Genomic DNA, 26,600 nt, shown 5'->3' with positions numbered 1-26,600 from the left:
TCTTCGCTACACTCGGGGAAGAGGCACAAGAAGTGGTCGTCCAAACGGATTTCATCTTCACCTCGACTGTCGTCCAGTGATGAAGGAGGTAAGGAGCTCCAACGCTCTAGGTACGGTTCTGCGTAGCCGGCAACTGGGTCGACTTCGCACCTCCCTCCCTTTCCAGGAGCCGGAGCGACCTCCGCTCCAATCAAACAGTTTTGCGAGGCCATACGCAGCGTATTTGAGTGGGCCGACCCCTCTGGTGAGCCGTTGGGCCCGCAGGGTCGGAAGGGGCCTGTCAGATTCACCGCCATCTGGTGAGGCGCTCAGAGATCTGATCTCGGATCCGGGTCAACGCCGGTCGTGCTTACGCAACCTCCCCCAGTGTCGGACCCGAAGTCTGTGCTGCTGGTGTCCATCGGCAGTACCAGTCCCATCCTTATCCCCTACGATACGGACTCTGACGACGTCGCTTGACGCTGATTTTGGCACCGATTTAGCCCAGGGGTCTATGTTGTTGCCTGAACACTTTGGGGATGTGTTAGGCTCAGGAGAGGAATGGAAGGGGTCTATGGACCCTTTGGAACACCAGGATGACTATGCAAAGCTGTTGGACTGGTATGGGAACTTGGGGAAGCCAGTGGACTGGATACTTCTCTGAATACTGGAATGCTCTCTCCACCAACTGTGGCTACGACTGATTTGCTGGGCAGATGGATTTCCACGACATTGACCTTGAGGCGCCACGCCTGGCTTAGGACAACTGGCTTTTCTCGTGAAGTCCAAGCAAATTTGATGGACATGCATTTTGATGAAACCTACCTTTTTCTGGAAAAGGCAGATTCAGCCCTAGTCAGGTTTCACCTTTTTGGGGAAAAGGCAGATTCAGCCCTAGTCAGGTTCGAGGACTCTTGAGCTGTAGCCAAATCCTTGGGTCTCTCTTCTACTCCTTGTGGCCAGTCTTCCTTTCTCCCCTTTTGTGGCAATGGAAAGGGTTTCCAGCCATGTCAGCCCTATCCCAGCCACTGTTCTGCGCAGGCTTCCCAAGCCGGACGAGGACACGCTTCATTTCAGCCTAGGAATAGAAGCCAGAAGTCATTGGCCTCCATGCCCTCGGCACCCGCAGCCTCCAAGCACTCCTAGTCTGACTCTGCAAGATCACACCACTCCAGTCGGCGGGAGAATCCATCATCCTCTCCCCCACTGGAGGTCCACAACATTGGACAAGTGGGTCTTGCAGATCATTCAGGAGAGCTATTCTCTTCTTTTCTTTTATTCCTCACATTCTGCCAAATCAGAAACGGCTGACACAGGATCATTTAAAATTACTCCAGGAGGACATGACAGTTCTCTTGGCCAAAGGAGCTATTTGAATGGTCCCGGTTTCAGATGGAAGCAGTGGCGGTTATTCCTGCTACTTTCTGATTCCGAAGAATAAAAAAGGGTTGCCACCCATTTGTGATCTTCAGACCGTCAATCTCTTCCTCAAGAAGGAGAAATTCAAGATGCTCCCTCTAGATCAGGTCTTGTCTGTCCTAGACCAGGAAGACTGGATGGTAGCGTTGGACCTACAGGATGCGTATTTCCATATTCCCCTTCTGCCAGGGCACAGTCGTTGCCTCCAGTTGAAGGTAGGCTGCGAGCACTTTCAGTTCACTGTGCTCCCCTTCAGCCTTAACAGTGCACCTCGCGTGTTCGCCAAGATGATGGTGGTGGTTGCAGCTCATCAGCCCAGGTTAGGGGTGCCAGTTTCCTCTACCTCGACGACTGGCTGTTGAAGGCGTCCTCGCCCCAGGCTGTTGTCTCATCTTTAGACTACGGCGGACCTCCTGCATTCACTGGGGTTCTCTATAAACGTGCCGAAGTCACACCTGACTCCTTCTCAGATGTTCCCTTTAATCGGAGCTATTTTTAATACAGTGCAGTTTCGGGCCTATCCTCCGGAGCAGCGAGTCCAGGATATTCAGGTTAGGATTCCGATGTTTCAGCCTCTACCCTGGATTTCAGTGAGACTGACTCTGATGCTGTTGGGCCTCATGCCCTCCTGCATCCTGTTGGTAAAGCATGCCAGGTGATGTATGCAGGATATGCAATCTGACTTGAAGTTCCTGTGTGCACAGCATCAGGGAAATCTCACCGACGTTTTCCAGATCTTGCAGTGAACTGCAAAGGATCTGAAGTGGTGGTTGACGAACTGCGCTTGAGTCATTGATAGACCCCTCTCCCTTCCTCAAGCAAATCTCACACTTTTGGGATGGGCTGGATATCTGGGAGAGGTGGTGATCAGGGGCTCTGGATACATTTGTTGGAGCTCTAGGCGATTTGATTGGCCTTGAAAGCATTTCTTCCCTCAAGGGGAAGTTGGTGCAGGTGTTCACGGACAGCACCACCGCCATGTGGTACTGCAATAAGCAGGGAAAGTGGAGTTGATGACACTTTGTCAAGAGGCCCTGAGTCTCTGGACATGGCTGGAACAGCAGGGCATAACTCTGGTGGTTCAACACCGGGCAGGTTCTCTGAATGTCGGAGCGGACAAACTCATACATTGATGCCTAGCAGATCACGCCCATACCACTCCTGCCCAGGGTTCTGAAGAAGATCAGGTTGACCTGGCCCAAGTCATCGTTGTGGCTCCGGACTGGGCGAGGAGGGTCTGATATCCAGAGCTTCTGAAAATGAGCATCAATGCTCCGATAAGGCTACCCCTTCAGGAAGATCTTCTTTTGCAGCAGCAGGGGAAGGTTCTCCACTGAACCTGTCAACTCTGCGCCTCTATCTGTGGAGAGTGAGCGGCGGCAGTTGGTTTTGACCTTCCTCCTGAAGAATGTAATATTCTTTTGGCAGCCAGGCGTCCCTCCACAATGACAGTATACACCTGCTGTTGGCAGAAATTTGTATTATAATGTCCAGGAAGGTCTATTGACTCTCTTTCTGCTTCTCTTTCCACTGGTTTTTTCATCATTTTAACTCTTGCCCAACTGGGCTCTGCTTTGGGAACTCTTGAGGTTTGTCTTTCTGCTCCTTATGCTCTGTCTGCTTTTTTTGCGCCTGCCAGACCAGCACACGCTCTTTAAGTCTCCAATTGTACATAGGTTTCTAAAAGGGCTGGCTCACGTTTCCACCCACACCCTTATGCTGCAGTGGGACCTTAATTTGGTCCTCACTTATCTTGTGTGCTCCCTTCGAGCCGTTACACAACTGTCCTCTCTGGCTGCTGACCATCAAGACAGCCTTTTTAGTGGCTATTTCATCTGCCTGGAGGATGAGTTACAGGCATTATCTTGCACTCCTCCCTACATGATGTCTTTCCAGACAAAGTGGTGCTTCGCACCCATGCTTCATTCTTTCTAAAAGTTGTGACACCATTCCCTCTGGGTCAATCCATCACGCTGCCCACCTTCTTTGCTACTCCGCATCCATCTAAGGAAGAGGAGCGACCCAAAAAGAGGGTTCTGCCTTGACTGCACAAAAGTGTTCTGGGTGGACAACCAACTCTTTGTGGGGCACGTGGGAGCAAAGAAGGGGTGAGCTGTCCAGAAAAGGAACATCTCACGCTGGCTCATTCTCTGCATTAACATCTGCTATGCCCTGTCTAAGAAGCAGCCCCCTGAGTGATTAAGAGCACATTCCACCAGGGGAAAGGTTGCAACTGCGGCCTTGGCTCGGGGTGTCCGAGTCCTAGACATCTGTCAGGCAGCAATGTGGATATCTTTGCGCATGCTTGCCAAGCACTACTGTCTGGAGAGTCGGGTCTGCAGAGACTTCATAGTTTAAGATATTGGTCCGCACCCACCGCCGGTATGGTATGGCTTGTGTATCTAATTTAACCCCTTCAATGCTGCGGACAGCCCCCAGCCGTTCCACGTGACGGTGGGCGTGTGCGAAGGACAGCTTTCAGTCCCTCACTGCAACAAATTAAATTAACTTTTAGAGGTCATGATTTTTGTGGACATGCTCCATGAATACGTTATTTTATTACATTGTGACACTCTTCATACAATGGCAGGCATTTTTTAAATGATGCATTATTGGTAGGAGTTGGAACATTGCTTCAAGGCCGTAAAGGTGGAGTTGCTGCGAGATTTAATTTAGGTCTTTAGAGAGATCCTATGGAAAATGGTGGTTGTGTCCATGGAAAGGGCTCTATTAAATTAAGAAGAATTGTATAGGTGTTTGCCCATATACTTTCACTTTCTCCATGAGTTCATTCCACCTCACTCCAATTTATATACTGGAATTTAATGCAGGTCGCATGGAATTGGTGGACAATTGTTGATTCATCTGTTACTTGTCTGCCTCTGTTCTTTCTAGTTGATAATGTATTTTTTTGTCATTGGACATTACATAATAAGAGAAAGGAGTTGAAGAAAGAAAACCTGTAAATAGGGAGCCTTGTTTGATGTTGGTGCCATCATGTACAATCATACATTCCATGTGAAGGAAAAATTACATTTTTACCAACTTTACCATTGTAATTAGACTTGGTGTGTATCCTGTTAATAAGGAAGTAGCCAGAAAATAAAAAATACCCCCCACTTTGAAGCAAAGCTGTTATGGCACTGTAGCGGGTCAGAATGAATGGGCAGGACAACAGACCTAGTTAGTGAAGGCTTTATTTTACGGAGCACCCATCTCTTCCGTGAAGCCAGTATAGAAATGCAATAACACCACAGAAAAGGTCTCTGTCTCGGGTCTGGTTCTTCATGCTCTTCTTTGGACGGCCTCTAGGTGTCCTCCCTCTAGTGTTCCGGGACCATGGTGTGGGACTGGCATAAAGGTATTCTCAGGAACTCAAACAAAAAAAATAAAAGTATGGATGAGTGCTTGTGAATGTGTGTGTAGTAGGGAAGGGGAGTGAGGGAACAACCCCAAACAAGTGACACACTTCTAGTCTGAGAAGTGATAGTGCAGGGGTGGGGGAAATAACCAGCACCAGGGGGCTAACACGGTCAAGTGTCCGGTCTCTCCCGCTTCCCTACCCAGCCCACGAACCGCTCTCGTACCTGTATTAGCCATGCTCCTCCTGGAGCGTGGCTGGGCGAAGCGCGTTCCCGATAGCCTCCTGTCTCTCCCGTGGTCTTTGTGCTCTCCGCGGCCTCTCTCCTGCTCGACGTCCTTCTCGTCTGCTTCGGTTCCCCTTCTCACTCCACGTTCTCCGTCTCTCGCTTCTCTCGTTCCCCGGTGTCATAGCACCCCCTCTTCGGATCTCGTCCTCTCTGGTTGGTCCGCCGACCGTGACGTCTCTGGGGGTGGAGTCCTCGAAGGCTACGTTCCAATTAAAGGGACCATGTCCTTTTTCTGCCAGCGCCGGTAAGTAACTTGCGATGGATAGAAGCAGTCGTCCTGTTGTGGGGAAACAAGAGGTGCAGTGACATCTTGAACCTCCCACCAGTCCCTTGTTGAGTTCAGTCCCTCCCTCGGAACCCTGGCCCCGTGACAGGCACCAAGCAAGTGAAGCAAGTCATCGCATCATCCACAGAAGAGCTCTCTTGTCTCTTCCATTCAACCATCTATCCAGCTATCCTTGCATTCCAACCACTGATATCTTCCATTTCGCCTTTATATTCTGTCATCCATTCGTACTTTCATCCATAATTCCCTTTCACTATTCTGTCCATCTGTCCATCCATTCGTCCATCCAGCCATCCATCTCCACACCTATCTATCCAACTCATCCATCCAATCTTTCAGTCTTACATCCACCCAATCAGCCATCCATCCCCCCCATTCACCCTTTAAGCCATCCATCCTTCCACCCTTTCACTCATCCATCCTTTTGGCTCATCCATCTATCGATTACTCATCCATCTATCCATTACACTCATCTTTCCTTTAACTCATCCATCCACCCTTCCACTCATCTAGCCACCCTTCCTTCCTTCCACCCACCCACTCATCCATATATTTACACACTCAACCATCCACCCTTTCACTCGTACATCCATCCACCCACCACCTCTTTCACTCATCCGTGCACTTTCACCTATCCATCCGTTCACCCATTAATTCATCATCCATCTATCCACCCTTTCCACTTTCTATCCTGTCATCTCTCCACCCTTTATTTCAGCCATACTACCTCCTTTGATCCACCCACCCTTTCACCCATCCATCCTTTCACTCATCAACCCTACATCCATCCTTTCCCTAATTTTACAGCCAGAGTCTCCATCCACCCATCGTTTCTACCCACCCTTTCACTCACATCATGTATTCATCCTTCCCTAAGCGAGTTGCAAGATGTGGGAAGTAGAACAATATTGCTATAAAATGTCATGCCTGACCTTATTTTGAGGCAAGGATAAGGAAACGCCTCCTCGTTTGCTTAAATCTATGGCAAGCCTGGTCATACGGGTTTTCAAGCTGTTGAAAACGGTGTTAGGTAAATGGTCCTCAGTGCACGTTTTCAAGACACTCATTTTGTCATTGTTTCTTTGGTTTGACACCTGCTCAAGTCAGTGCATCATTGTCAACTGTCTCCTTTCCCCGAAGTGGTGGGTCAGTGTGGTCTGCAGGATTCAGAGTTTTCCCGAATTTGACCCCAAGGGGAAGAAACGTGCTAATGGCCATGAAGGTTACAACAATTACGGATGCAATTAGTAAGGAAACAAGAACTGGGAGCCTGAGTTGGTTGCACCCAGCGATAATGGTTGATCTTATTCAAAGGACAGATAGCAGGTCAACCCGTTGCCTGAAACCATTTAAAAAAGAAGAAACCTGTTTTGTAGAGGCGTGTAAACTGAGCTCCTCCATTTCATTGACCACTAAAAATGATAATTTTGCTGTAATGACTGCTTTTTCTTGGGCCCATTACTCCAATGAGTGGTGGACAGATGTTGCCCCTTCACTTACCCGATGGCAAACTAACCAGTACTCCAGATCGTACACTTCCACCAAGTCAGCTAGATAAACAAGTATCCTGTTGATTCTTTGTGCTTGTTAGCAGTTCCTTGTTGGCCTCTAACCACAAAGAAAACCTTCACTGACGGACAGGCAAAACTCTTCAGATAGATCGGACTCTTATTTCTCAACTGTTCGCAGCAAGTTCAGCAAGAAGGATGACATTTCTAAACTATTTTCCATTACTAGGGCCATGAACATCGAACTTAAACCTTAACGCATAAAGGCAGTGGTAATTCATAACTTTGATAAATGCAGACTTGATGTGAATCATTTGAAAAAGCTTTAACAATTGTGTCGCCTTGCACTCGAAGGGATCTACTCCTGAATGGACTTTAGTTTGATCTTGATATTAGATGTAATAAAAGTAACAACTTAAACTTGCTGTATGAGTGGTTTACCTTGTATAAGAAAATGTTCCTTATTTCAGTACAGATATAAAAAAAAAAAATCATATTAACGAGAATCTAATTTTGAGGTATTTTTATACATGCCTCGCGTTGTCCTCTTATTAGTGTAACTCGCAGTGCATGCAAATAGATGCAATCGCCACCAAAAATGCAAACACCATCTAAACAAATGAATTCTTGGAGAGAAATCAGAAGCAGCAATATGGTTGCCAGCCTTTCTGCTGTCTGATTATGGACAAAAGACAAATAGAGTTTACCTTTTTTGACAGGGCATCCCCTACTTTTCCCTTGCAGAAGCTGCGTTAAGAACCTGCGGAGTAGACGTTCAGCTGTCACTGCACTCCTAAACCACTCTCACTTTGGCCTGAGGGTGGTTCAGCAAACGCGCATGTTGGACCACATTTGGGAGCATCTAAAGGGATTAAAATGTACAATAGTGCCGAGGATGGAAACAAAAATAATGAGGATATTTTTCAGCTAGAATACCATCTCGTCAATGGCATCAACGATTTTGTTGTCCCTCTGCATCGGATCTTACTCTGAAAATTAAAAGAACCTGTACAGAATCAATTTTTTCACACTGAGCGGAGAATGCTTCTGTCAGGAATGTAACTATTGTCTGCTGCATCACAATGATGTGTCTAGATACTGTGGCAAACTTATATTATTGTATTGTTTTGTGAGGTCCGCTTCAAAACAATGTATTTCCTAAAGCATATTCATTTTATCCAATATCAACATTAAAAAAAATCCCTACAACCAGTTTAACAGTAGTAGCTTGTGTATATTGTGACCTACCTATCCACTCTATGCACAGATCCAACATAAGTGAGTTATCGCATTCTTTTGGTATGAATACCGATAAATATATTAGTGGAAAGATTTGTGGGAGCTTGCATCTGGTGCCATATATTTAAACAAAATAATGTATCTGTTTTTTAATTTCTTGCTTATTGTTTTGTCTTTTGCTTTCCTTACAGTATTGTGCCTCGATCGCCTTCAACAGATAATGCTATTTCAACCAGAAAGCAACCACCAAATAGCAGGGTATCCTCTTCCTCTTCTCAACTGGAGCTGGACCGCCATGATGCCACAAAAGACCAAAGGACTGGGAGCCTTGACCGCTCCAGTGTTGACATGGATTCAATTGATGGCACTGTATTACCGCTATCTGTCCGGTCGTGTCCCGAAGAGGGTGAAATTGATTTCTCGTTTATGGATGTAAGTTAACGTGACTGCTAATGCATAGCTTTCAAACTTTATTGAATGCACTTTTCATTAAATATTCTGTGCTATTTTTAAAATGTACCAAGGTAAACGGTTGTTTGACTTTTGCCTTTCATTGTGATATGATCTAGGCTGCACTTTAATATTAAATTTTTTATATAGGTCACTTGTTGCCTTTAAAATGGTGCCTCTAAGATGTATATATATTAAAGACGCCAAAGGGGCACTGTATATGTAGCAGACATCTCTGTGTTAGCTTGAAGAACAGCTGTTGATCGCCGAAGAGTCCTTGATACGATTCTCCTCCTCCTTCAGAGGAGCCTACAGAGCTCAGTATAGATAAGTGTATTTCTTGAATATATGTTGTGTACATGCCATAAGCCATTAGTATTCAGAAGTTTTTTCCCCAACAGTTTCTCGTGGAATCACTGGCAATGAACAAGTGATTTATGGCAAGAGTTTTCACAATGTAATACTCCTCCTTTATGGATAATAATGTGCTTGTTTTCATAAAGGGATTAGGAGTTGATTGCCCAGTAATTGAGGAACAAGTATTCGCGTTGGCTGTAATTTGCTTGGCAGCAGCATAGAATGTTTGTGCAAATGGACTTTCTTGGTTTTAGACAAGTTAGGAATGCTAATTAACATATAGGACAATTTTTTATAATTGCAATGAAATGCAGTACGCATCTCTTAGGCTGAAAGATTTGTAAGCAGATGGGAAGGTATAATTAGAATAGTTTTACATAAGAGCGTTTCTAATCCTACACTGCTTGAAGTCAACTACAGTGCTTTGTGATGTGATTTGAGAATCTTCCTTTGACTATGTTAGGTTATCCTTTTTACTGGCAGATGTTTAAAGACTTTATCCTCCTCGCAAGGGTAAGTCAAACTCAAGTCACGGGTAACAAAAACGCTTTGCCGTCTGTCGGGCTTGTCATTTGTTTGGCATGCCATTTAGCCCCTCTAAAAGTTTTATTCCTCTTTCTTAATAACGGCACTTACCAGGTGGGTGAAAGGGTGGGCGGGTTAAGGGTATTGTACCTTTTTTTAATTCAAGAGTTAGTCAAAATCATAGTTTCCTTTATTTGCTTTTTAAAAACAGGGCTGTTCAAACAAATAGAATTGATAAAAAAAGATTTTTCTTTTAAAAGGTTGCTATTGAATTTATAATTTCATTTGCTATTTGTTCAGATTTCTTTACCATTAATACCAATGAAACGTATTCATTCTAACAAAAAAGTTAAACAAATATGTGCCTATTTCCAACCCACACTCTGCTTGGACCACCTCTGATGATTTTACCATACAAGTAAGTCTTTTTGGGGAGAGCAGCATTCTGCTACCTGGTATATGAACACTGTAACAGGATGACTTTGATGTGACAAACACACAAGCCCTTAATATTTAATAAAGTAGCTAATAACTTTTCTCCCCCATTCCTTTTCCCTCCTTCCTCTAGAAGCCATTACTAAAGTAGCAAAAATGTGGAAATCAAAAAGGAGGCACATAATGTTTTGTGGCTCAATCAAAAGCCACACGGAATTCTTGCTGGGAAATCTAATAGCACATAGCATAGTTTGATCAGATTTATTTAATCTATATAATACAACTGTTGGACCTGCCCCTTTTTCAGGGTTATCCCAGAACGTTTTGCCTTTTCCCTGTGTTTTTGTTGGTTTTCTGACACTGTGCACTTTACCATCAGTGCAAAAGTGCATGTGCTCCCTCTTGTAAACTTGCTACAATTGGCTACACCAGTTTGGCATATTTAATTACATGTAAGTCCCTTGTACAGTGTTATCCCATATACCCACAGGTTGTAAATTAAATGCTTCTAGTGGGCCTGCAGCGATGCTTGTGCCATCCACAGAAGTAGCCTTTCAAACCTCTCAGGCCTCTACTGCTGCAGGTCCTGCCTGCTCAGTTTACTGCCGCAGTGACATGGCATTTATAGTGGCTGCCACATCTAAAACCCTTTTACTGCATATGAGTCACCCCTAAGGTAGGCCCTAGCTAGCCCTATGGGCAGCGTGCTGTGTAGGTAAAGGTAGGATATATGCCTTTGTTGTGTGGCATGTCCTAGTAGAGACAAACAGCCTATTTGGTTTCTCACTGTTGTGAGGCCTGCTCCTCTCATAGGTTTGCGTTGGGAATTCTTATTCACAAGAGAGAGTGATCGAAGCAGATCAGTTGCAATCTTCCAAGTACATTCGCATCACACAAGGCAACTGCTGCTGTCTGTTTATCCGTACGGGATATTTAGACACATCTGAGACCATATGAAATAAACAGGAAGAGTGTAAAAGGGTCCCACTGTGGTCACTTTTTAAACCTCTATTATTGGGCAATGGGATATCCAAAGATAATGGAGAAGACGCCTCACTCACTTATTGTGACATGCTTTTGTCATAAGCATCTTTCCACACCCAGGTAAGATGGTACTACCTGGGCGGACTCAACCAAAAGATGTTATGGGAGTTCTTGTATTAAATATTAACTGGCCATGCAGGGAACCAGATGAGTGCAGTTAAAAATACCTACAGATATACCCAAACAGTAAGTTTATTCCTGAGGTACTAGATAAAAAAAAAGATACAAAAAGGGGTGTTTTCTTTCTGAACGTTATTGGTTCAGGTTTACCCACATCAGAATGCCAACATGCTTCGGCCTACAACTAGAGCACTCACAGGTCTGAGGGTCTTCTTCAGGTCTACAATCTCTACTCTAGGGGGGTCCCTGTTATAAAAAATCAGCATGCATTTCATGCGAAAGAGGCCTACTACGCTCACCTGTTTCTTTCAGTTTTGCAGTAGTGTATATTTGAGGCCACTAGTTTAGGCACTCACAATATTGCTTCACTATTTTGAAAGAAAATCCCATGTAGGCACTTTTACCTGACAATACTTTCTAAAATTGGCATTTCTAAAATAGTAATTAAAAATTCACCAACACCAGTCAGCGTGAATTTTCACTACTATTCCGAACTTACCAAACATGGAAACACTACTCCTTTCAGATCAGAAATTACCACTGAAAAACATATCAGGGAATTCCCATTGCAATTGCATCACACAAGGCAACTGCTGCTGTTTGTACATCTGTACGGGATATTTAGACACATCTGAGACCATATGAAATAAACAGGAAGAGTGTAAAAGGGTCCCACTGTGGTCACTTGTTAAACCTTTATCGTTGGGTGATGGGATATCCAAAGATATTGGAGAAGACGTCTCACTCACTTATTGTGACATGCTTCATCATAGGCGTCTTTCCACACCCAGGTAAGATGGTATTACCTGGGCGGACTCAACCAAAAGATGTTATGGGAGTTCTTATATAAAATATTAACTGGCCATGCAGGGAACCAGATGAGTGCAGATAAAAATACCTACCTGTATAAACAAACAGTAAGTTTATTCATAGGGTATTTGGGGTACTAGATAAAAACGTGATCCAAAAAGGGGGGGTTTCTTTCTGAACTTTATTAGTTCAGGTTTACCCACATCAGAGTTCCTAAATGTTTCGGCCCACAACTAGAGCCCTCACGGGTCTGAGCCTTCTTCAGGGCTAGACTCTCTACTCTAGGGGGTTCCTGCTCTAACAAAAACAGCATGTATTTCATGTGAAAGAGCCCTAATGCGCTCACCTGTTTCTTTCAATTTTTTAGTTTTTCTAAGGAAAAGAAGACAAGAGAAGCAAAAAACAAACAAAAACAAAATACATATATATATCTCTCAGAATGAAAGTTTTTATTCTTCACTTTATATTTGTATTGCCTCACCACGTGAAACTCTCCATCACTCGTGTTCAACTTAAAACAATCACTATTATATTATACTGTGTGAAAATCTAAGTGACTGTGCCTCATTACCACTTTTTCACCGACGGAATCTAGATGAGGAATTATATACCAGAATAAAGACAATGTTTGACTGACCTCATATCAGTCCATTATGGGCAGTCGTTATAAGTGTCCCAGACATTTACTCATTCGTCTACAGAGACTTTGTGTTCTATATAGTGAAGACTACCCGATAACTCTGTCTCTTTACTGTGATCATATAATTATTAATAAAATCTTGTTTTTTCTCATGTGAAACTTACCTACTGGGTGACGCTATTATGCACCATGTGAGTCAGGAGTTTAGTGCTGTCTTATAGTCACACACTATAGAGGTAAGTGAAACACAATATATATTGAGTGTCATTATAATAGTCTCTTTTTGGTTTTAAGAACCCTTGTGCCTCAATTGTAACTTGTACAAGAATAGGCAACCGTGGCACTCCAAGTAAAGAATAAGGTAGATGGGTACTCAAAGGGTAATACTTTTTTAGGTGCTCAAGGCAACACCTACTGGTTCCAAACAGGTGTTGTTGAAAATATAAAAAATGGAAAGTCTTACGTCAGGTAAGAACTGCCCTGAGCACTCTAGCTGCACAGTAGGTGCGTGGCTACCGGTTAGCTTGAAAGTAATTCACTTAGTATTCAGAATTTCAAGAATGTTTATTCATCCAAGTGTTTTTGAATTGATCAAAAAACAATGTCCATAGGTACATATTTCTTCATATGATTACGCTTTTAGTCAAACATCCATAGTGATTCATAGCAAATGATCAGTTTAAGATGACATGGAAACCCCAATGCATTTCGTGCTAAGATAGCACTTCTTCAGGGGGATATTATTCTAAAAAGAAAAAATGAACCATATTGTAGGTATTTGCTGAACAGGAACCACATAACACATACGAACTTATTCGAGCAAAACATGTAAAGAAAGATTAGAATAGAAAAGCACCAATGTAAAGCCCCAGAATCGAATTATAACCATTGAAAAGAAACTACTCAAACGAAGTAGAAAAGACATAGCCGTTTGGAAATAAATGCGAACATGCGTAAAGAGAGCCATGAAAACCCAATGGGGAATCAGAAAAAAAGGATAACTATACAGTAGGTATTGAAAAAGATCACGAAAGTGATGTGTGTAGCAACCAGTAAGATGAAATGTAAAACAAAAATATCGGTACCCAAGAAAATCGCGATCACATATAGAAGTCACCATGGAAAAGATGTGTCTAGAAAAGTTCAACCTATCTATACATTTGAAACATAGTGAAACCGTCTAAAAAAAGACGAGAAAACTGCCACCAGAATCACGGGGACACAACAGTGAAAGAAAACTTACCCGTCACCAAGAACGAGCATGTATAGCGAAGGTTTGTCCGAGTCATAACCCGGAAGACGCCGAGTCTGCGCACAGGCTACCACATAAAAGGAAAACGAAAATAGAGGTAGGACTTTCGGTAGTACGACACGGAAGAAAGTAGTAGAGTGCAAAGTAGGACTCAGAGTGATAAAAATATGGTAGCGAAACATAACAAGTGAAGATACAAACAACTGTGTAACAGAGTGCAGCATGTACTGAGATACTTGATTAAATGAAAACACTGTGAGGTCAAGGCAGAATCGGAGTAAAAAAGACAAAAATGAATGCCATGAAACAAAAATAGTTACAATCAGATAAGTCACCTTGAAAATAAGTTACAATAGAATATCAAGCACACACAGATGTGTGAGAAAACAAATGCAATTCTCAAGAGAAGAATTGGAGTTCTGTCCTATACACAGCTATAAGATCGATCATATATCAAATAACAGCAGTTTATAATATTCAAAGATGACAACTAAGTTCTATTCTGTCATTCAGCCCCTTGGGTTGAAGGGCATGTAAGTAATAAATCCAATGTAGTTCCCGTTGTAACAAATGTTTTTTGTTGTCTCTGTGGGGAACCTTGTCAATCATCCCCAAAATTTAACTGAATCTGGAAAAAGATTTCAATAAAATTTTTGAGAAACCGCCCATTTTTGCATACCAACGCTCAAGAAATATACAATCTTTGGTAAAACAACCCACCTTGAGAAATACGACCAATTACAAGGGGACCATCCCCTGTCACAATTGTGGACATTGTAACAGCATCATACCTGGAAATACAATAAGTCACCCTACAAAAGGCACACCCATCCATTTACAAGTGAATGCCACTTGTGACTCTACTAATGTCGTATACATGATCAAATGCCCGTGTGGCCTCCCATATATGGGGAAAACTGAACGGAAAATCAAAATTAGACTGAACGAGCATCGAAGTAACATTCGAACCAAGAACATGAAGTCATGCTTGGCTGCACACTTTGTTTCTCAATCTCACAACCCTAGTCAAATTCGATATTTAATTTTGGAGATGATTGACAAGGTTCCCCACAGAGACAACAAAAAACATTTGTTACAACGGGAACTACATTGGATTTATTACTTACATGCCCTTCAACCCAAGGGGCTGAATGACAGAATAGAACTTAGTTGTCATCTTTGAATATTATAAACTGCTGTTATTTGATATATGATCGATCTTATAGCTGTGTATAGGACAGAACTCCAATTCTTCTCTTGAGAATTGCATTTGTTTTCTCACACATCTGTGTGTGCTTGATATTCTATTGTAACTTATTTTCAAGGTGACTTATCTGATTGTAACTATTTTTGTTTCATGGTATTCATTTTTGTCTTTTTTACTCCGATTCTGCCTTGACCTCAGTGTTTTCATTTAATCAAGTATCTCAGTACATGCTGCACTCTGTTACACAGTTGTTTGTATCTTCACTTGTTATGTTTCGGTACCATATTTTTATCACTCTAGTCCTACTTTGCACTCTACTACTTTCTTCCGTGTTGTACTACCGAAAGTCCTACCTCTATTTTCGTTTTCCTTTTATGTGGTAGCCTGTGCGCAGACTCGGCGTCTTCCGGGTTATGACTCGGACAAACCTTCGCTATACATGCTCGTTCTTGGTGACGGGTAAGTTTTCTTTCACTGTTGTGTCCCCGTGATTCTGGTGGCGGTTTTCTCGTCTTTTTTTAGACGGTTTCACTATGTTTCAAATGTATAGATAGGTTGAACTTTTCTAGACACATCTTTTCCAGGGTGACTTCTATATGTGGTCGCGATTTTCTTGGGTACCGATATTTTTGTTTTACATTTCATCTTACTGGTTGCTACACACATCACTTTCGTGATCTTTTTCAATACCTACTGTATAGTTATCCTTTTTTTCTGATTCCCCATTGGGTTTTCATGGCTCTCTTTACGCATGTTCGCATTTATTTCCAAACGGCTATGTCTTTTCTACTTCGTTTGAGTAGTTTCTTTTCAATGGTTATAATTCGATTCTGGGGCTTTACATTGGTGCTTTTCTATTCTAATCTTTCTTTACATGTTTTGCTCGAATAAGTTCGTATGTGTTATGTGGTTCCTGTTCAGCAAATACCTACAATATGGTTCATTTTTTCTTTTTAGAATAATATCCCCCTGAAGAAGTGCTATCTTAGCACGAAATGCATTGGGGTTTCCATGTCATCTTAAACTGATCATTTGCTATGAATCACTATGGATGTTTGACTAAAAGCGTAATCATATGAAGAAATATGTACCTATGGACATTGTTTTTTGATCAATTCAAAAACACTTGGATGAATAAACATTCTTGAAATTCTGAATACTAAGTGAATTACTTTCAAGCTAACCGGTAGCCACGCACCTACTGTGCAGCTAGAGTGCTCAGGGCAGTTCTTACCTGACGTAAGACTTTCCATTTTTTATATTTTCAACAACACCTGTTTGGAACCAGTAGGTGTTTCCTTGAGCACCTAAAAAAGTATTACCCTTTGAGTACCCATCTACCTTATTCTTTACTTGGAGTGCCACGGTTGCCTATTCTTGTACATTTGTATCCTTCTGGTTCAACACCGTGTAGCACCCAACGCACCATGTCTTATGCGGATATTGCAAGCTTGACGAACAATAAAGCTGATACCTTTGAGTTCAATACAAATGATACTGATCGTATTTACTCGCTGATACAGGAACCTGAATATATAGAATCCAGCTCTGTCCAATCCAACATCAGACAATTACTATTCACAGCTAAAAGAGAGACCAATCAAAGGCTTCATGCCTCTACACTAATTAGATACCACCGTGTTCAACGCATCCCCAGAGGTTTGCGAATACCCTTGAAGTCCACTTTATGTAAAAACAACCCGCTTTTCACCGAAAAGTGGTACGGAATACTTAATAAATGTTCCTTGGATTTAATACTTTTAATTGTCGAAGAATTGTCGAAATTGCTAGAAGAATTGGAAAACGAAGTTAAACAATTGAAACACGAATTAAGCACCAAACTAACAGCTGAGGAACTATCTAAATCTTTGGAAGAAGTAAATATTCAATTGGATAAATATGTGAAAGAAATCAATGAACGTAAACTCAGAAAATTCAAACGCGATACAGTTGACTATAAGTTAGGCGAAGTGTACAATTGGGCTGAGATCTATGCAGCCAGAAGACAAAATCGCACTCAAACCAACAGATCTACAGATGGAGATTCTACATCATCTGAGGAACCATCGCGAACGGGTCAATTTCGAGGGAAACCACGCCAACAAGGTTTTCAACAAAGCTCAAAATCATCAGAGCAACCGTCAACATCTAGACCAAGTGGAGATTCCACCAATAATACTCAAAACAATACTGTTGCTGATCCTTTTTTAGAGGTAGGCCATACACTTGCCGTAGACCCAGGAGGTCCCGCAGGAAACACCACTTAGTTACCTACAGCCAAATCGACCAGGAGCCACAGAATTTGATCATCAATCTATCTCAGACTTCCTTGACTATGTCGCAACAACAAGTCTTACAGAAAGGCTTGAATTTTGTACCTACCTACCAAACTAATGAATTGAATACCATTATATCATTTTTTAAATTCATGAGAACACTACGTTTGAGACATTTCTTCACTAACATATGTGTTCCTACTAAATCTGGTGAAGAAAATACCCTGATGGGTCTACGCCCAAAAAGTTCTTTCATTCCTCCCATCAGTCACAAGGTTCTTGATAATTTTGAAACTGTGGTGCAACATGAGCTACACGGGATTTTCCAATCTAATGTTTCCAAAAAATCCAACCTTTCAAGGAATGAATTTCAAGCTTTGAAGCAGCTAGCTAACAACACAGAATTGACAATTTCTAAAGCAGACAAAGGCGGAGCCATTGTGACCCTGGATAAAAGTTACTACACAGAAAATTTGAATTCTCATCTTGACAACCAAGATCTGTACATGAAGATAAATTCAGACCCCACTAATGAATTTAAAACCATCTTGGTGACCATAGTGAACAATGCAGTTCTTGCCAACACTATCACGGAAAAAGACAGAAGATTCCTCATCAAAGACTATCCACAGACGCCATATATCTACCTATTACCGAAAGTCCACAAACACCCCACAAAACCACCTTTCAGACCAATTGTCAGTACCCGCGGTTCAATTCATGAACCCACCGGCCTGTACATCGACAAACATCTCCAACCAAGTGTTAAAACCATGTCTACATACATCCAAGACACCTCAGATTTCTTAAGAAAACTCCATGAAATCAACATCCCCACTGACCAATCCATCATCTTGACAACTATTGATGTAAGTTCCCTGTACACTTCCATTCCCCACAATTTGGGCCTGGAGGCTATTGAAACTGCTCTTCTACAAACCAAGAAACCCACGGATCTACAGATTTTCATCCTTGAACTTATGCAATTCATTCTTCACCACAGCTACTTTAAAGCTTCCGACAACCAGCACTATCTTCAACTGTCTGGAGTAGCTATGGGCAACTGTGCTGCTCCAGCATATGCGAACTTGTTTATGTATGATTTTGAAAGTCAATATATTCTGAAGAATGATAACTGGGAACCATTTTTGTGTTCATACTATCGTTACATTGACGATATCTTTTTAATTTGGAGGGGCACTGAAACTCAACTGAATCATGCTATTTCCTACCTTAATGGCATCAACGATCGAATCCAGTTCACCCATAACTTCAGTAGAACTGAAATATCATTTCTGGATGTTCACATAAAATTTGTCAATAACCGGTTTGTCACATCTATACACACCAAAGATACTGACTGCAACAACTACCTACATTTTCGTAGTTTCCATCAACCTAGTTTGAAACGCCACTTACCCTACTCTCAATTATTACGTGCCAAAAGAATAGCTTCAACTAAGGAACTATACTTAGAAGACAGCCACAAAATCATGTCAAAATTCCAACAACGAGGCTATCCCAACCAATGGATTAAAATTGCTGAAGAAAGAGCTACGTGCCTTAACAGAGAAGACTTACTGAAACCTAAAACTCCTAACCCTGAAGATGAGAATCGTTCCGTCTTTGTATCTAAATTCTCTTTACAATCCAAGAAAATCAAAGAGGTGATTCGCAAACACTGGCCAATGCTGAATCTGGAAAAAGCTTTCAATAACATTTTTGAGAAACCGCCCATTTTTGCATACCAACACTCGAGAAATATACAATCTTTGGTAAAACAACCCACCTTGAGAAATACGACCAATTACAAGGGGACCATCCCCTGTCACAATTGTGGACATTGTAACAGCATCATACCTGGAAATACAATAAGTCACCCTACAAAAGGCACACCCATCCATTTACAAGTGAATGCCACTTGTGACTCTACTAATGTCGTATACATGATCAAATGCCCGTGTGGCCTCCCATATGTGGGGAAAACTGAACGGAAAATCAAAATTAGACTGAACGAGCATCGAAGTAACATTCTAACCAAGAACATGAAGTCATGCTTGGCTGCACACTTTGTTTCTCAATCTCACAACCCTAGTCAAATTCGATATTTAATTTTGGAGATGATTGACAAGGTTCCCTACAGAGACAACAAAAAACATTTGTTACAACGGGAACTACATTGGATTTATTACTTACATGCCCTTCAACCCAAGGGGCTGAATGACAGAATAGAACTTAGTTGTCATCTTTGAATATTATAAACTGCTGTTATTTGATATATGATCGATCTTATAGCTGTGTATAGGACAGAACTCCAATTCTTCTCTTGAGAATTGCATTTGTTTTCTCACACATCTGTGTGTGCTTGATATTCTATTGTAACTTATTTTCAAGGTGACTTAACTGATTGTAACTATTTTTGTTTCATGGTATTCATTTTTGTCTTTTTTACTCCGATTCTGCCTTGACCACACAGTGTTTTCATTTAATCACGTATCTCGGTACATGCTGCACTCTGTTACACAGTTGTTTGTATCTTCACCTGTTATGTTTCGGTACCATATTTTTATCACTCTGAGTCCTACTTTGCACTCTACTACTTTCTTCCGTGTCGTACTACCGAAAGTCCTACCTCTATTTTCGTTTTCCTTTTATGTGGTAGCCTGTGCGCAGACTCAGCGTCTTCCGGGTTATAACTCGGACAAACCTTCGCTATACATGCTCGTTCTTGGTGACGGGTAAGTTTTTTTTCACTGTTGTGTCCCCGTGATTCTGGTGGCGGTTCTCTCGTCTTTTTTGAGACGGTTTCACTATGTTTCAAATGTATAGATAGGTTGAACTTTTCTAGACACATCTTTTCCATGGTGACTTCTATATGTGATCGCGGTTTTCAGCAAATACCTACAATATGGTTCAATTGTAACTTGACCCTTACACTCAAAACTCCCTCGCAGTGGGTATTAAACAACGGTGTTTTGTTATTACAGTCATATCGCCCCATTTGTTCATTCACTTAATCAGTAGTATTGTAAACAAAGGGGGTATCGAAGATTAAATCTTAATCATATGCTGATGCCAATTTCGCATATCCTCTTCTTGATTCCATGTTTATAAAATCAAACCTCGTCGTGTATTTTTTAAAAGAATGCGGCAAAACAACACGCACAGACTAATAAAGTAGCATCCAACCCGCTTGCAATGTTAACGGGGGGATGTCAACTTTTTATCTTAGTCAGTTGCGGGACGTGCTAAAACTTGTCGCATTTGCCGTTCTCGACTTCATGCTGTTTATAATACCAAACCTTATCGTAATACTATAATGAGGCCATGAGCAATTCACTGAGAAAGAACAACGCTTACATAAATAAGTAAATAATGACCACTGGACTGAGCATAGGTCTTTTACAAACTAAAAGAATAGCGCCCAAGTAAATAAGTAGACACGTATTACTGGGGCGTTTATGATTTTTATGAACCTTAAAATGTATAAAGAACACAACCCTTACGTCCTGGGAACTACAAAACCCATGCAACCCTATTAGGGGCACCAGGGCAATGATGTGATCCTATGCGTAGAGATCATGGCGCATTCGACGTTAAACTGTGTACTGAAACGCAAACCGGGCGCCCTAGAAACTACAAGTCCCATACAGCTGTAAGGGACCAGGGTTCCCACACAACGTTCTGACGTCATCTACAGCCGCCAAGATGTATTTAGCAACCTCCTCCCCGGCCATCAATACACGGCGGCGGGCAGGAAGAGAGAAATAAGTACACTGGCGGTGCCTCTTCTTTGAAGAAGTAAGTCATCATGCTGAGATCTGAATGAGACTGTATGTCAGAGGCAAGGAGAATTTTTTCATGACCCTTTTTAGACTGGCATAGTGAGCTAGACTGGATGGTGGACTACGTGTTGCAGGCTCTGACCACGACAATGAATGTAAGTGTGTCGTGTGCAACAAAACCTTGTTTTGGCCTCATTATAGTATTACGATAAGGTTTTGTATTATAAACAGCATAAAGTCAAGAACGGGAAATGCGACACGCCCCGTATCTGACTAAGTTAAAAGGTTGATACCCCCCGTTAACATTGCAAGTGGGTTGGATGCTAATTTATTAGTCTGTGCATGTTGTTTTGACTCATTCATTAAAAAACCACGATGAGGTTTGATTTTATAAACAACATGGAATCATAAAGAGGATATGCAAAATGGGCATCAGCATACCCTGTATATGATTAAGATTTAATCTTCGATACCCCATATGTTTACAATACTACTGATCAAGTGAATGAACAAATGGGGCGATATGACTGTAATAACAAAACACCCTTGTTTAGTACCTACCTCGATGGAGTTTTGAGTGTAAGGGTCGAGTTACAATTGAGAGACAGGGGTTTTTAAAACCAAAAAGAGACTATTATAATGACCATATATATATGTGATATCAAGGCCAGCGTGGCTGGCCGAAACGCATAATGGCGCATATATATATATATATATATATATATATATATATATATATATATATATATATATATATATATATATATATATATATATATATATATATATATATATATTTCTTTGACTAATACTAGGTTCATTTCTGTATTTAGTCATTGCACTTTGGGTGTACCTCATTATTGGCTCTTTTTGTCTCCCTTGTAATACAATTCAAATATGAAATAGATATTTACGGATTTATAGTTAATTTGGGCACTAGCCCTGGATTTCTTAACTGTAAAATACTTTGTATGATATTATGTGTTATTTATTTAGCACTACAAAGATTGAGTCCGGTTTCTATTTCCATATACCAGTGGGAGTATCTACAATGTTGCCATGAGGTATTTAAGGGCGTGGGCTTTTCATGCATGTCATGTGATCAAGGCTAGGGCAACCTGGTTGAAACGCGTCATGTTGGTGGAAGAATAAAACTGCACTTTAAGTAACTACCTTTTGTTGCGGTCCGTTCCTGATTTGAGGCGCTGGGTGGAGGTTTTGCTCAGCTGTGCTGCTTCACAAGGATTTTGTTGTTATATATATATATATTCCTTCTACACGTTTGAGAGAAAGAATAATTATTAGAATGATACCATGAATTCTATTGCAATGTAAAAAACGTTTAATTTGTGTCATATTGTTTGGATAAACTACATCTCCCAAGATGCTTCATTATGAGCTGATTGGGAGAAACAGTATAAAAAATGAAAAGAGAAAATGGACTAGTGGCAAACACTGTGATCAAGACCTGCGGTCGAAACGCGTAGGTGAATGGGGCTCCTTGAGTCTCTTGAATAAAACCCTTATAAGAAGCAATTGGACGTGTGCAGACAATTATTATTGCTTGGTGAAAGATATATATATATATATATATATATATATATATATATATATATATATATATATATATTTATTTGAGCCTCCCATCGGTGGGTGTGTTATATATAAAATGGGGAAGTGGGTCGGCGGTTGCGCACACCGCTTCCGTTAAAGCCCCTGAAGAGAAGCATATGGTGCTTCGAAACGCGTCGGGCAGATCCCCTACGGAGCGGCGTCTACGAGTGGATCCCCGTCCTCACCTATACATAAACCAAGCTGCTGCTCGCGTGCTACTCAAAGGTGGACACCTTCGAGCATTGATATATATATATATATATATATATATATTACCTACTGGCGGTCGCCAGTAGGTATATATAGTTAGGATTTTTTCTCTATGGGATTTTTGAAAATTCTATGTCAAATAACTTTGGCGTTTGTGGACGGAATTGGCTGAAATTTTCAGGAAAATGGCACATTTTGTTTCTGAGCAGCCCCTGAAAATTGGGGGGGGGGGGTTCGTCCAGGGGGGGTCGAGAAAAAAGGGGGGTCCCAAAACGTGTTTTTAACATTGAGTTTTCCATAGGGCGGTTGGCCTCACTTTTAGCCCGAACGGCTGAATGGATTTGCACGAAACTTGGCAAAATTGTAGGGACTGGTAGCCCGATATGCCTTTTGTAGGTCTCAATATATGTGCTACAGTGGATTTTGAGAAATTAACGTTTAAAAAAAGATATATATCTGTAACAGCGGACCGGGCAGCGCTCCAGTACGCGTACTTTTCGCGCAACGGAGCTTTGTGAAGCGAAGCTGATTGGTTCTCCGGCGTCTGTAAACATTCCAAACAGTCCGTAGCGGCCGCCATCTTGTCTCTCGGTAGGATCGAGAGACAAGAGGAGGCCAAAGCGAAGGGGCAAATGACCATAAGGGGGCATAGTAGATCCTCGCTGACCCCCCTAGGTTTGATGTGGAGGTTTTAAAAGGGCCCCGCGGGGCAAAAAAAAAAAATAATAATAATAATCGAACGGCTGAATGGATTTGCACGAAACTTGGTAAAATATTAGGGACTGGTAGCCCGATGTGCCTTTGCTAGGTCTCAATATGTGTGCTCCAGTGGATTTTGAGAAATTAACGTTCAAAAAAAGATATATATCTGTAACAGCGCTCCGCTTCGCGTAACGGAGGTTTGCGAAGCTGATTGGTCATTCTGTCACTGGGCTATAGTTGGGCTACATCTGGCTGATATTTGGGCTACATTTGTTTTTTTTGTCTCTGGCGGCCATCTTTGGGCTACATTGGGCTACATTGGGCTACATTGGGCTTCATTGGGCTTCATTGGGCTACATTTGGGCTCCAACATATATATAGGCCAATGTAGCCCAATATATATTTTTCAAAGTTAATTTTCGTAAAAACCACTGGAGCATATATCTTGAGACATAGCAAAGGCACATCGGGCTACCAGTCCCTACAATTTTGCCAAGTTTCGTGGAAATCCATTCAGCCGTTCGAGCTAAAAGTGAGTCCAACCGCCCTATGGAAATGAAGGAAATGAATGGGTAATTTGTATTTAGCAAATAGCTCATCGCAAACTAGGAATGGTAAAGAATCGCTATTTATTCCTTAAAGTTCGCTATTTAGGAAATGCAAAAAACTTTGATGATACATATGGCGGTTCATCTCTAACAAGATAAGAAGCATAGGGATAGATTTATGATGACTGGCGCATCACCAGGGATGTGTTAGTCATTCTGTGCCGCTGTTCCGTCACCTATGGTGTGCTGCATTTACAATGCGGCGCATCATGGGGCAAAAACAGCACAGATGCGTGATGTATCTGTGCCGTAAAGGTGGCGCATTGCTGGAGTTGTATCGCAAGTGTGATGAAGCTCCAGCAAGGGTCGGGGGTGCCCCTGTCGCAGGGTTTCTGTTCTCACACAGAACTGTGGACAGAGGATTGGAACCTCGGCGAATTAGGGTGCCCCAAAACTCACCTTAGTAATCAAAAACCCCTTAGCAAGCTAGGTACAGTGTCACATTGGATATAACAAACTCTCAATGTTTAGACAATCCAGAATATGAACTTATAGTACCTCAGGATACGTGGAACTCATGAACAGTCGGTCGTTATATATTTCTTAGAAACCAGAACATGGAGTTAAGAAGAACACATGTGTATTTGAAATGTTTATTTACTAATGCCGTCTTCTCAGGCGTAGTATCTTAGATAATACAAGTACACATATTATCAGTAGCAAAATTACCAGCATAGTTACTAGTACATAAAAAGCGAATGGTGACAGTATGTTAACATGCTGTAAATGAATAAGAGTTAGCAACACTTATAAGCAGCCACGGGCCGTGGAGGGAGTTACGGTGGGGCAGGGAGGCGGGGAGGGGGCGGGGCAGGGTGGAGAGGGCTCCACCCTGCCCCTCCCCCTCCCCGCCTCCCTGCCCCACCGTAACTCCCTCCACGGCCCGCGGCTGCTTATATCTCACCCTCCCTAATACACATATTATATTATTTGCTAAGAAGGTCTCTTTGTGTTGGTTTAGGGCGTGCCCATACTTTAGTGTCTTAGATTTGAAGGAATCACATCAGCATACACCAGCTCTCTCTTCATGTGAACCGCATCAACTGTTGTGTATGTGTGTTCGGCAAAGCAATATAAAACCCGCCTCATGCCCAGAATTGGCAGAAGCTGCACTTATGTTATGAGTATGAAGTCGTGGAGATCAGACCTCATAACAATTCTGTATCGTGTTGTTCTTGAAACTTCAGCACTCGCTGTACAGATATAGTTTAACAAGCAAAGCAGATAGTAGAGCAATAACATATTATTCTCATGTAAACCACGATGAACTACTAGGTTGAAAGCTAAAGCAACAACTAAGTGTCGTGTGCAGAAGTTGCAAAAAAGGAAAAATGGCGTTTAAACCGGTAATGAGCCCATGCTAACTTAACACGGTGTAAAGATATCCAGGACCTAGATGACACCTCCCCATGATCCGGAAACGAACTGAATAAGATAATAGAAGTGCCATCTCATGAGAGCAGATTGCAACTTTATATGTGGACGGTCCGCAAGGTAAAACATTAAAAACTAGGAAAATTTAATGCTAAAGAAAAATAAAACAGCCAAGTACTTTATCGAGTCTTAAGCCAATAGGCAAGCTAAATAATAAAAACTTGACAAATAAGTCAATGAATTGTCAATGAAATGCTAGTACTCAGCATATCAAACATGAAAAAGGTCTATGACATAACTGTGTATGCAAAATAAGCTGCAACAGCCTCCAATAGGAAGTCACCGTCTTCATCCGAAAAGAGTTCAGCCATCCAATTTAAAAGCGGAAAAGAACATACGTGCTCTCCCAGCACCGGATCCTCTATCACCATCAGAGGACAGCTCGGTGGGTTTTCAAGAAAGCTCTGTTCCAAGAAAGACTGTGTTGCCGCCAGTAAATTCCAGGGACCAATTAGTCCATGCATCAATGCCACAGCCATAATCCTTTCGCCAGGACAAACCAACTCGTGAGTAATGATAGGAGTCATCAGCTGATTAAAGTCGACGTCAGGAGAAACCGGTCCGCAGAGACACAAATCAATGGCCCAATCAAAATCACAGGTCAGGCAGTGAAATACAGGCTGGACACAGGTGAAGTAGGAGAATCGAAAAGATAATCCATATGCCGTGCTTAATATCGCCAACGGCATTGTGCCATAATATTCTAGCATGCGATTGCGGAACAGTGTCAGCAGCTGCAGGGCGGGAGCTTGCACAGGAGGGACATCCATATTTAAAAATGTAAAAAAGCACAAGAGCGTCCGCTGGTAATGCAAGTAAAAATGGGAATCCACGAAGCACAGTGGAAAAAAATAGAATGAAAGAAAGCAGGGATGACTCCAAAGATTTTCTCAAATGAAGTCACGAGACCACTGGTAACAACTTTAAAAAAGTGCGCCAGGGCCTTTGTGGAGGACGCGTTAAAGATAGTCCGAACCATCTTGCTGAAATGGAAAGGCGAATCAGTATTGAAAAGGGTCTGCACCTCTGTACGGGTGTTCGCTATGTGAA

The 26,600-nt window shown here is 41.9% G+C and overlaps 1 protein-coding gene across 3 annotated transcripts in view; it reads left to right on the top strand.

The window, feature by feature from the left end:
• The window catches only part of KIAA1671 (KIAA1671 ortholog), a 996,223-nt gene that overhangs the window by 790,542 nt on the left and 179,081 nt on the right, over window positions 1-26,600 (top strand). For all 3 annotated transcript variants that reach the window (XM_078667333.1, XM_078667334.1, XM_078667335.1), the window contains one exon: window positions 8,273-8,513. In XM_078667333.1, the coding sequence (XP_078523459.1) occupies window positions 8,273-8,513 (241 nt within the window). The remainder of the gene's footprint in view (window positions 1-8,272; window positions 8,514-26,600) is intronic.

Source organism: Lissotriton helveticus, chromosome 11, assembly GCF_964261635.1.
Source record: "Lissotriton helveticus chromosome 11, aLisHel1.1, whole genome shotgun sequence".
NCBI classification, from domain to species: Eukaryota; Metazoa; Chordata; class Amphibia; order Caudata; family Salamandridae; genus Lissotriton; species Lissotriton helveticus.
This window is presented reverse-complemented; position numbering and strand designations above follow the sequence as displayed.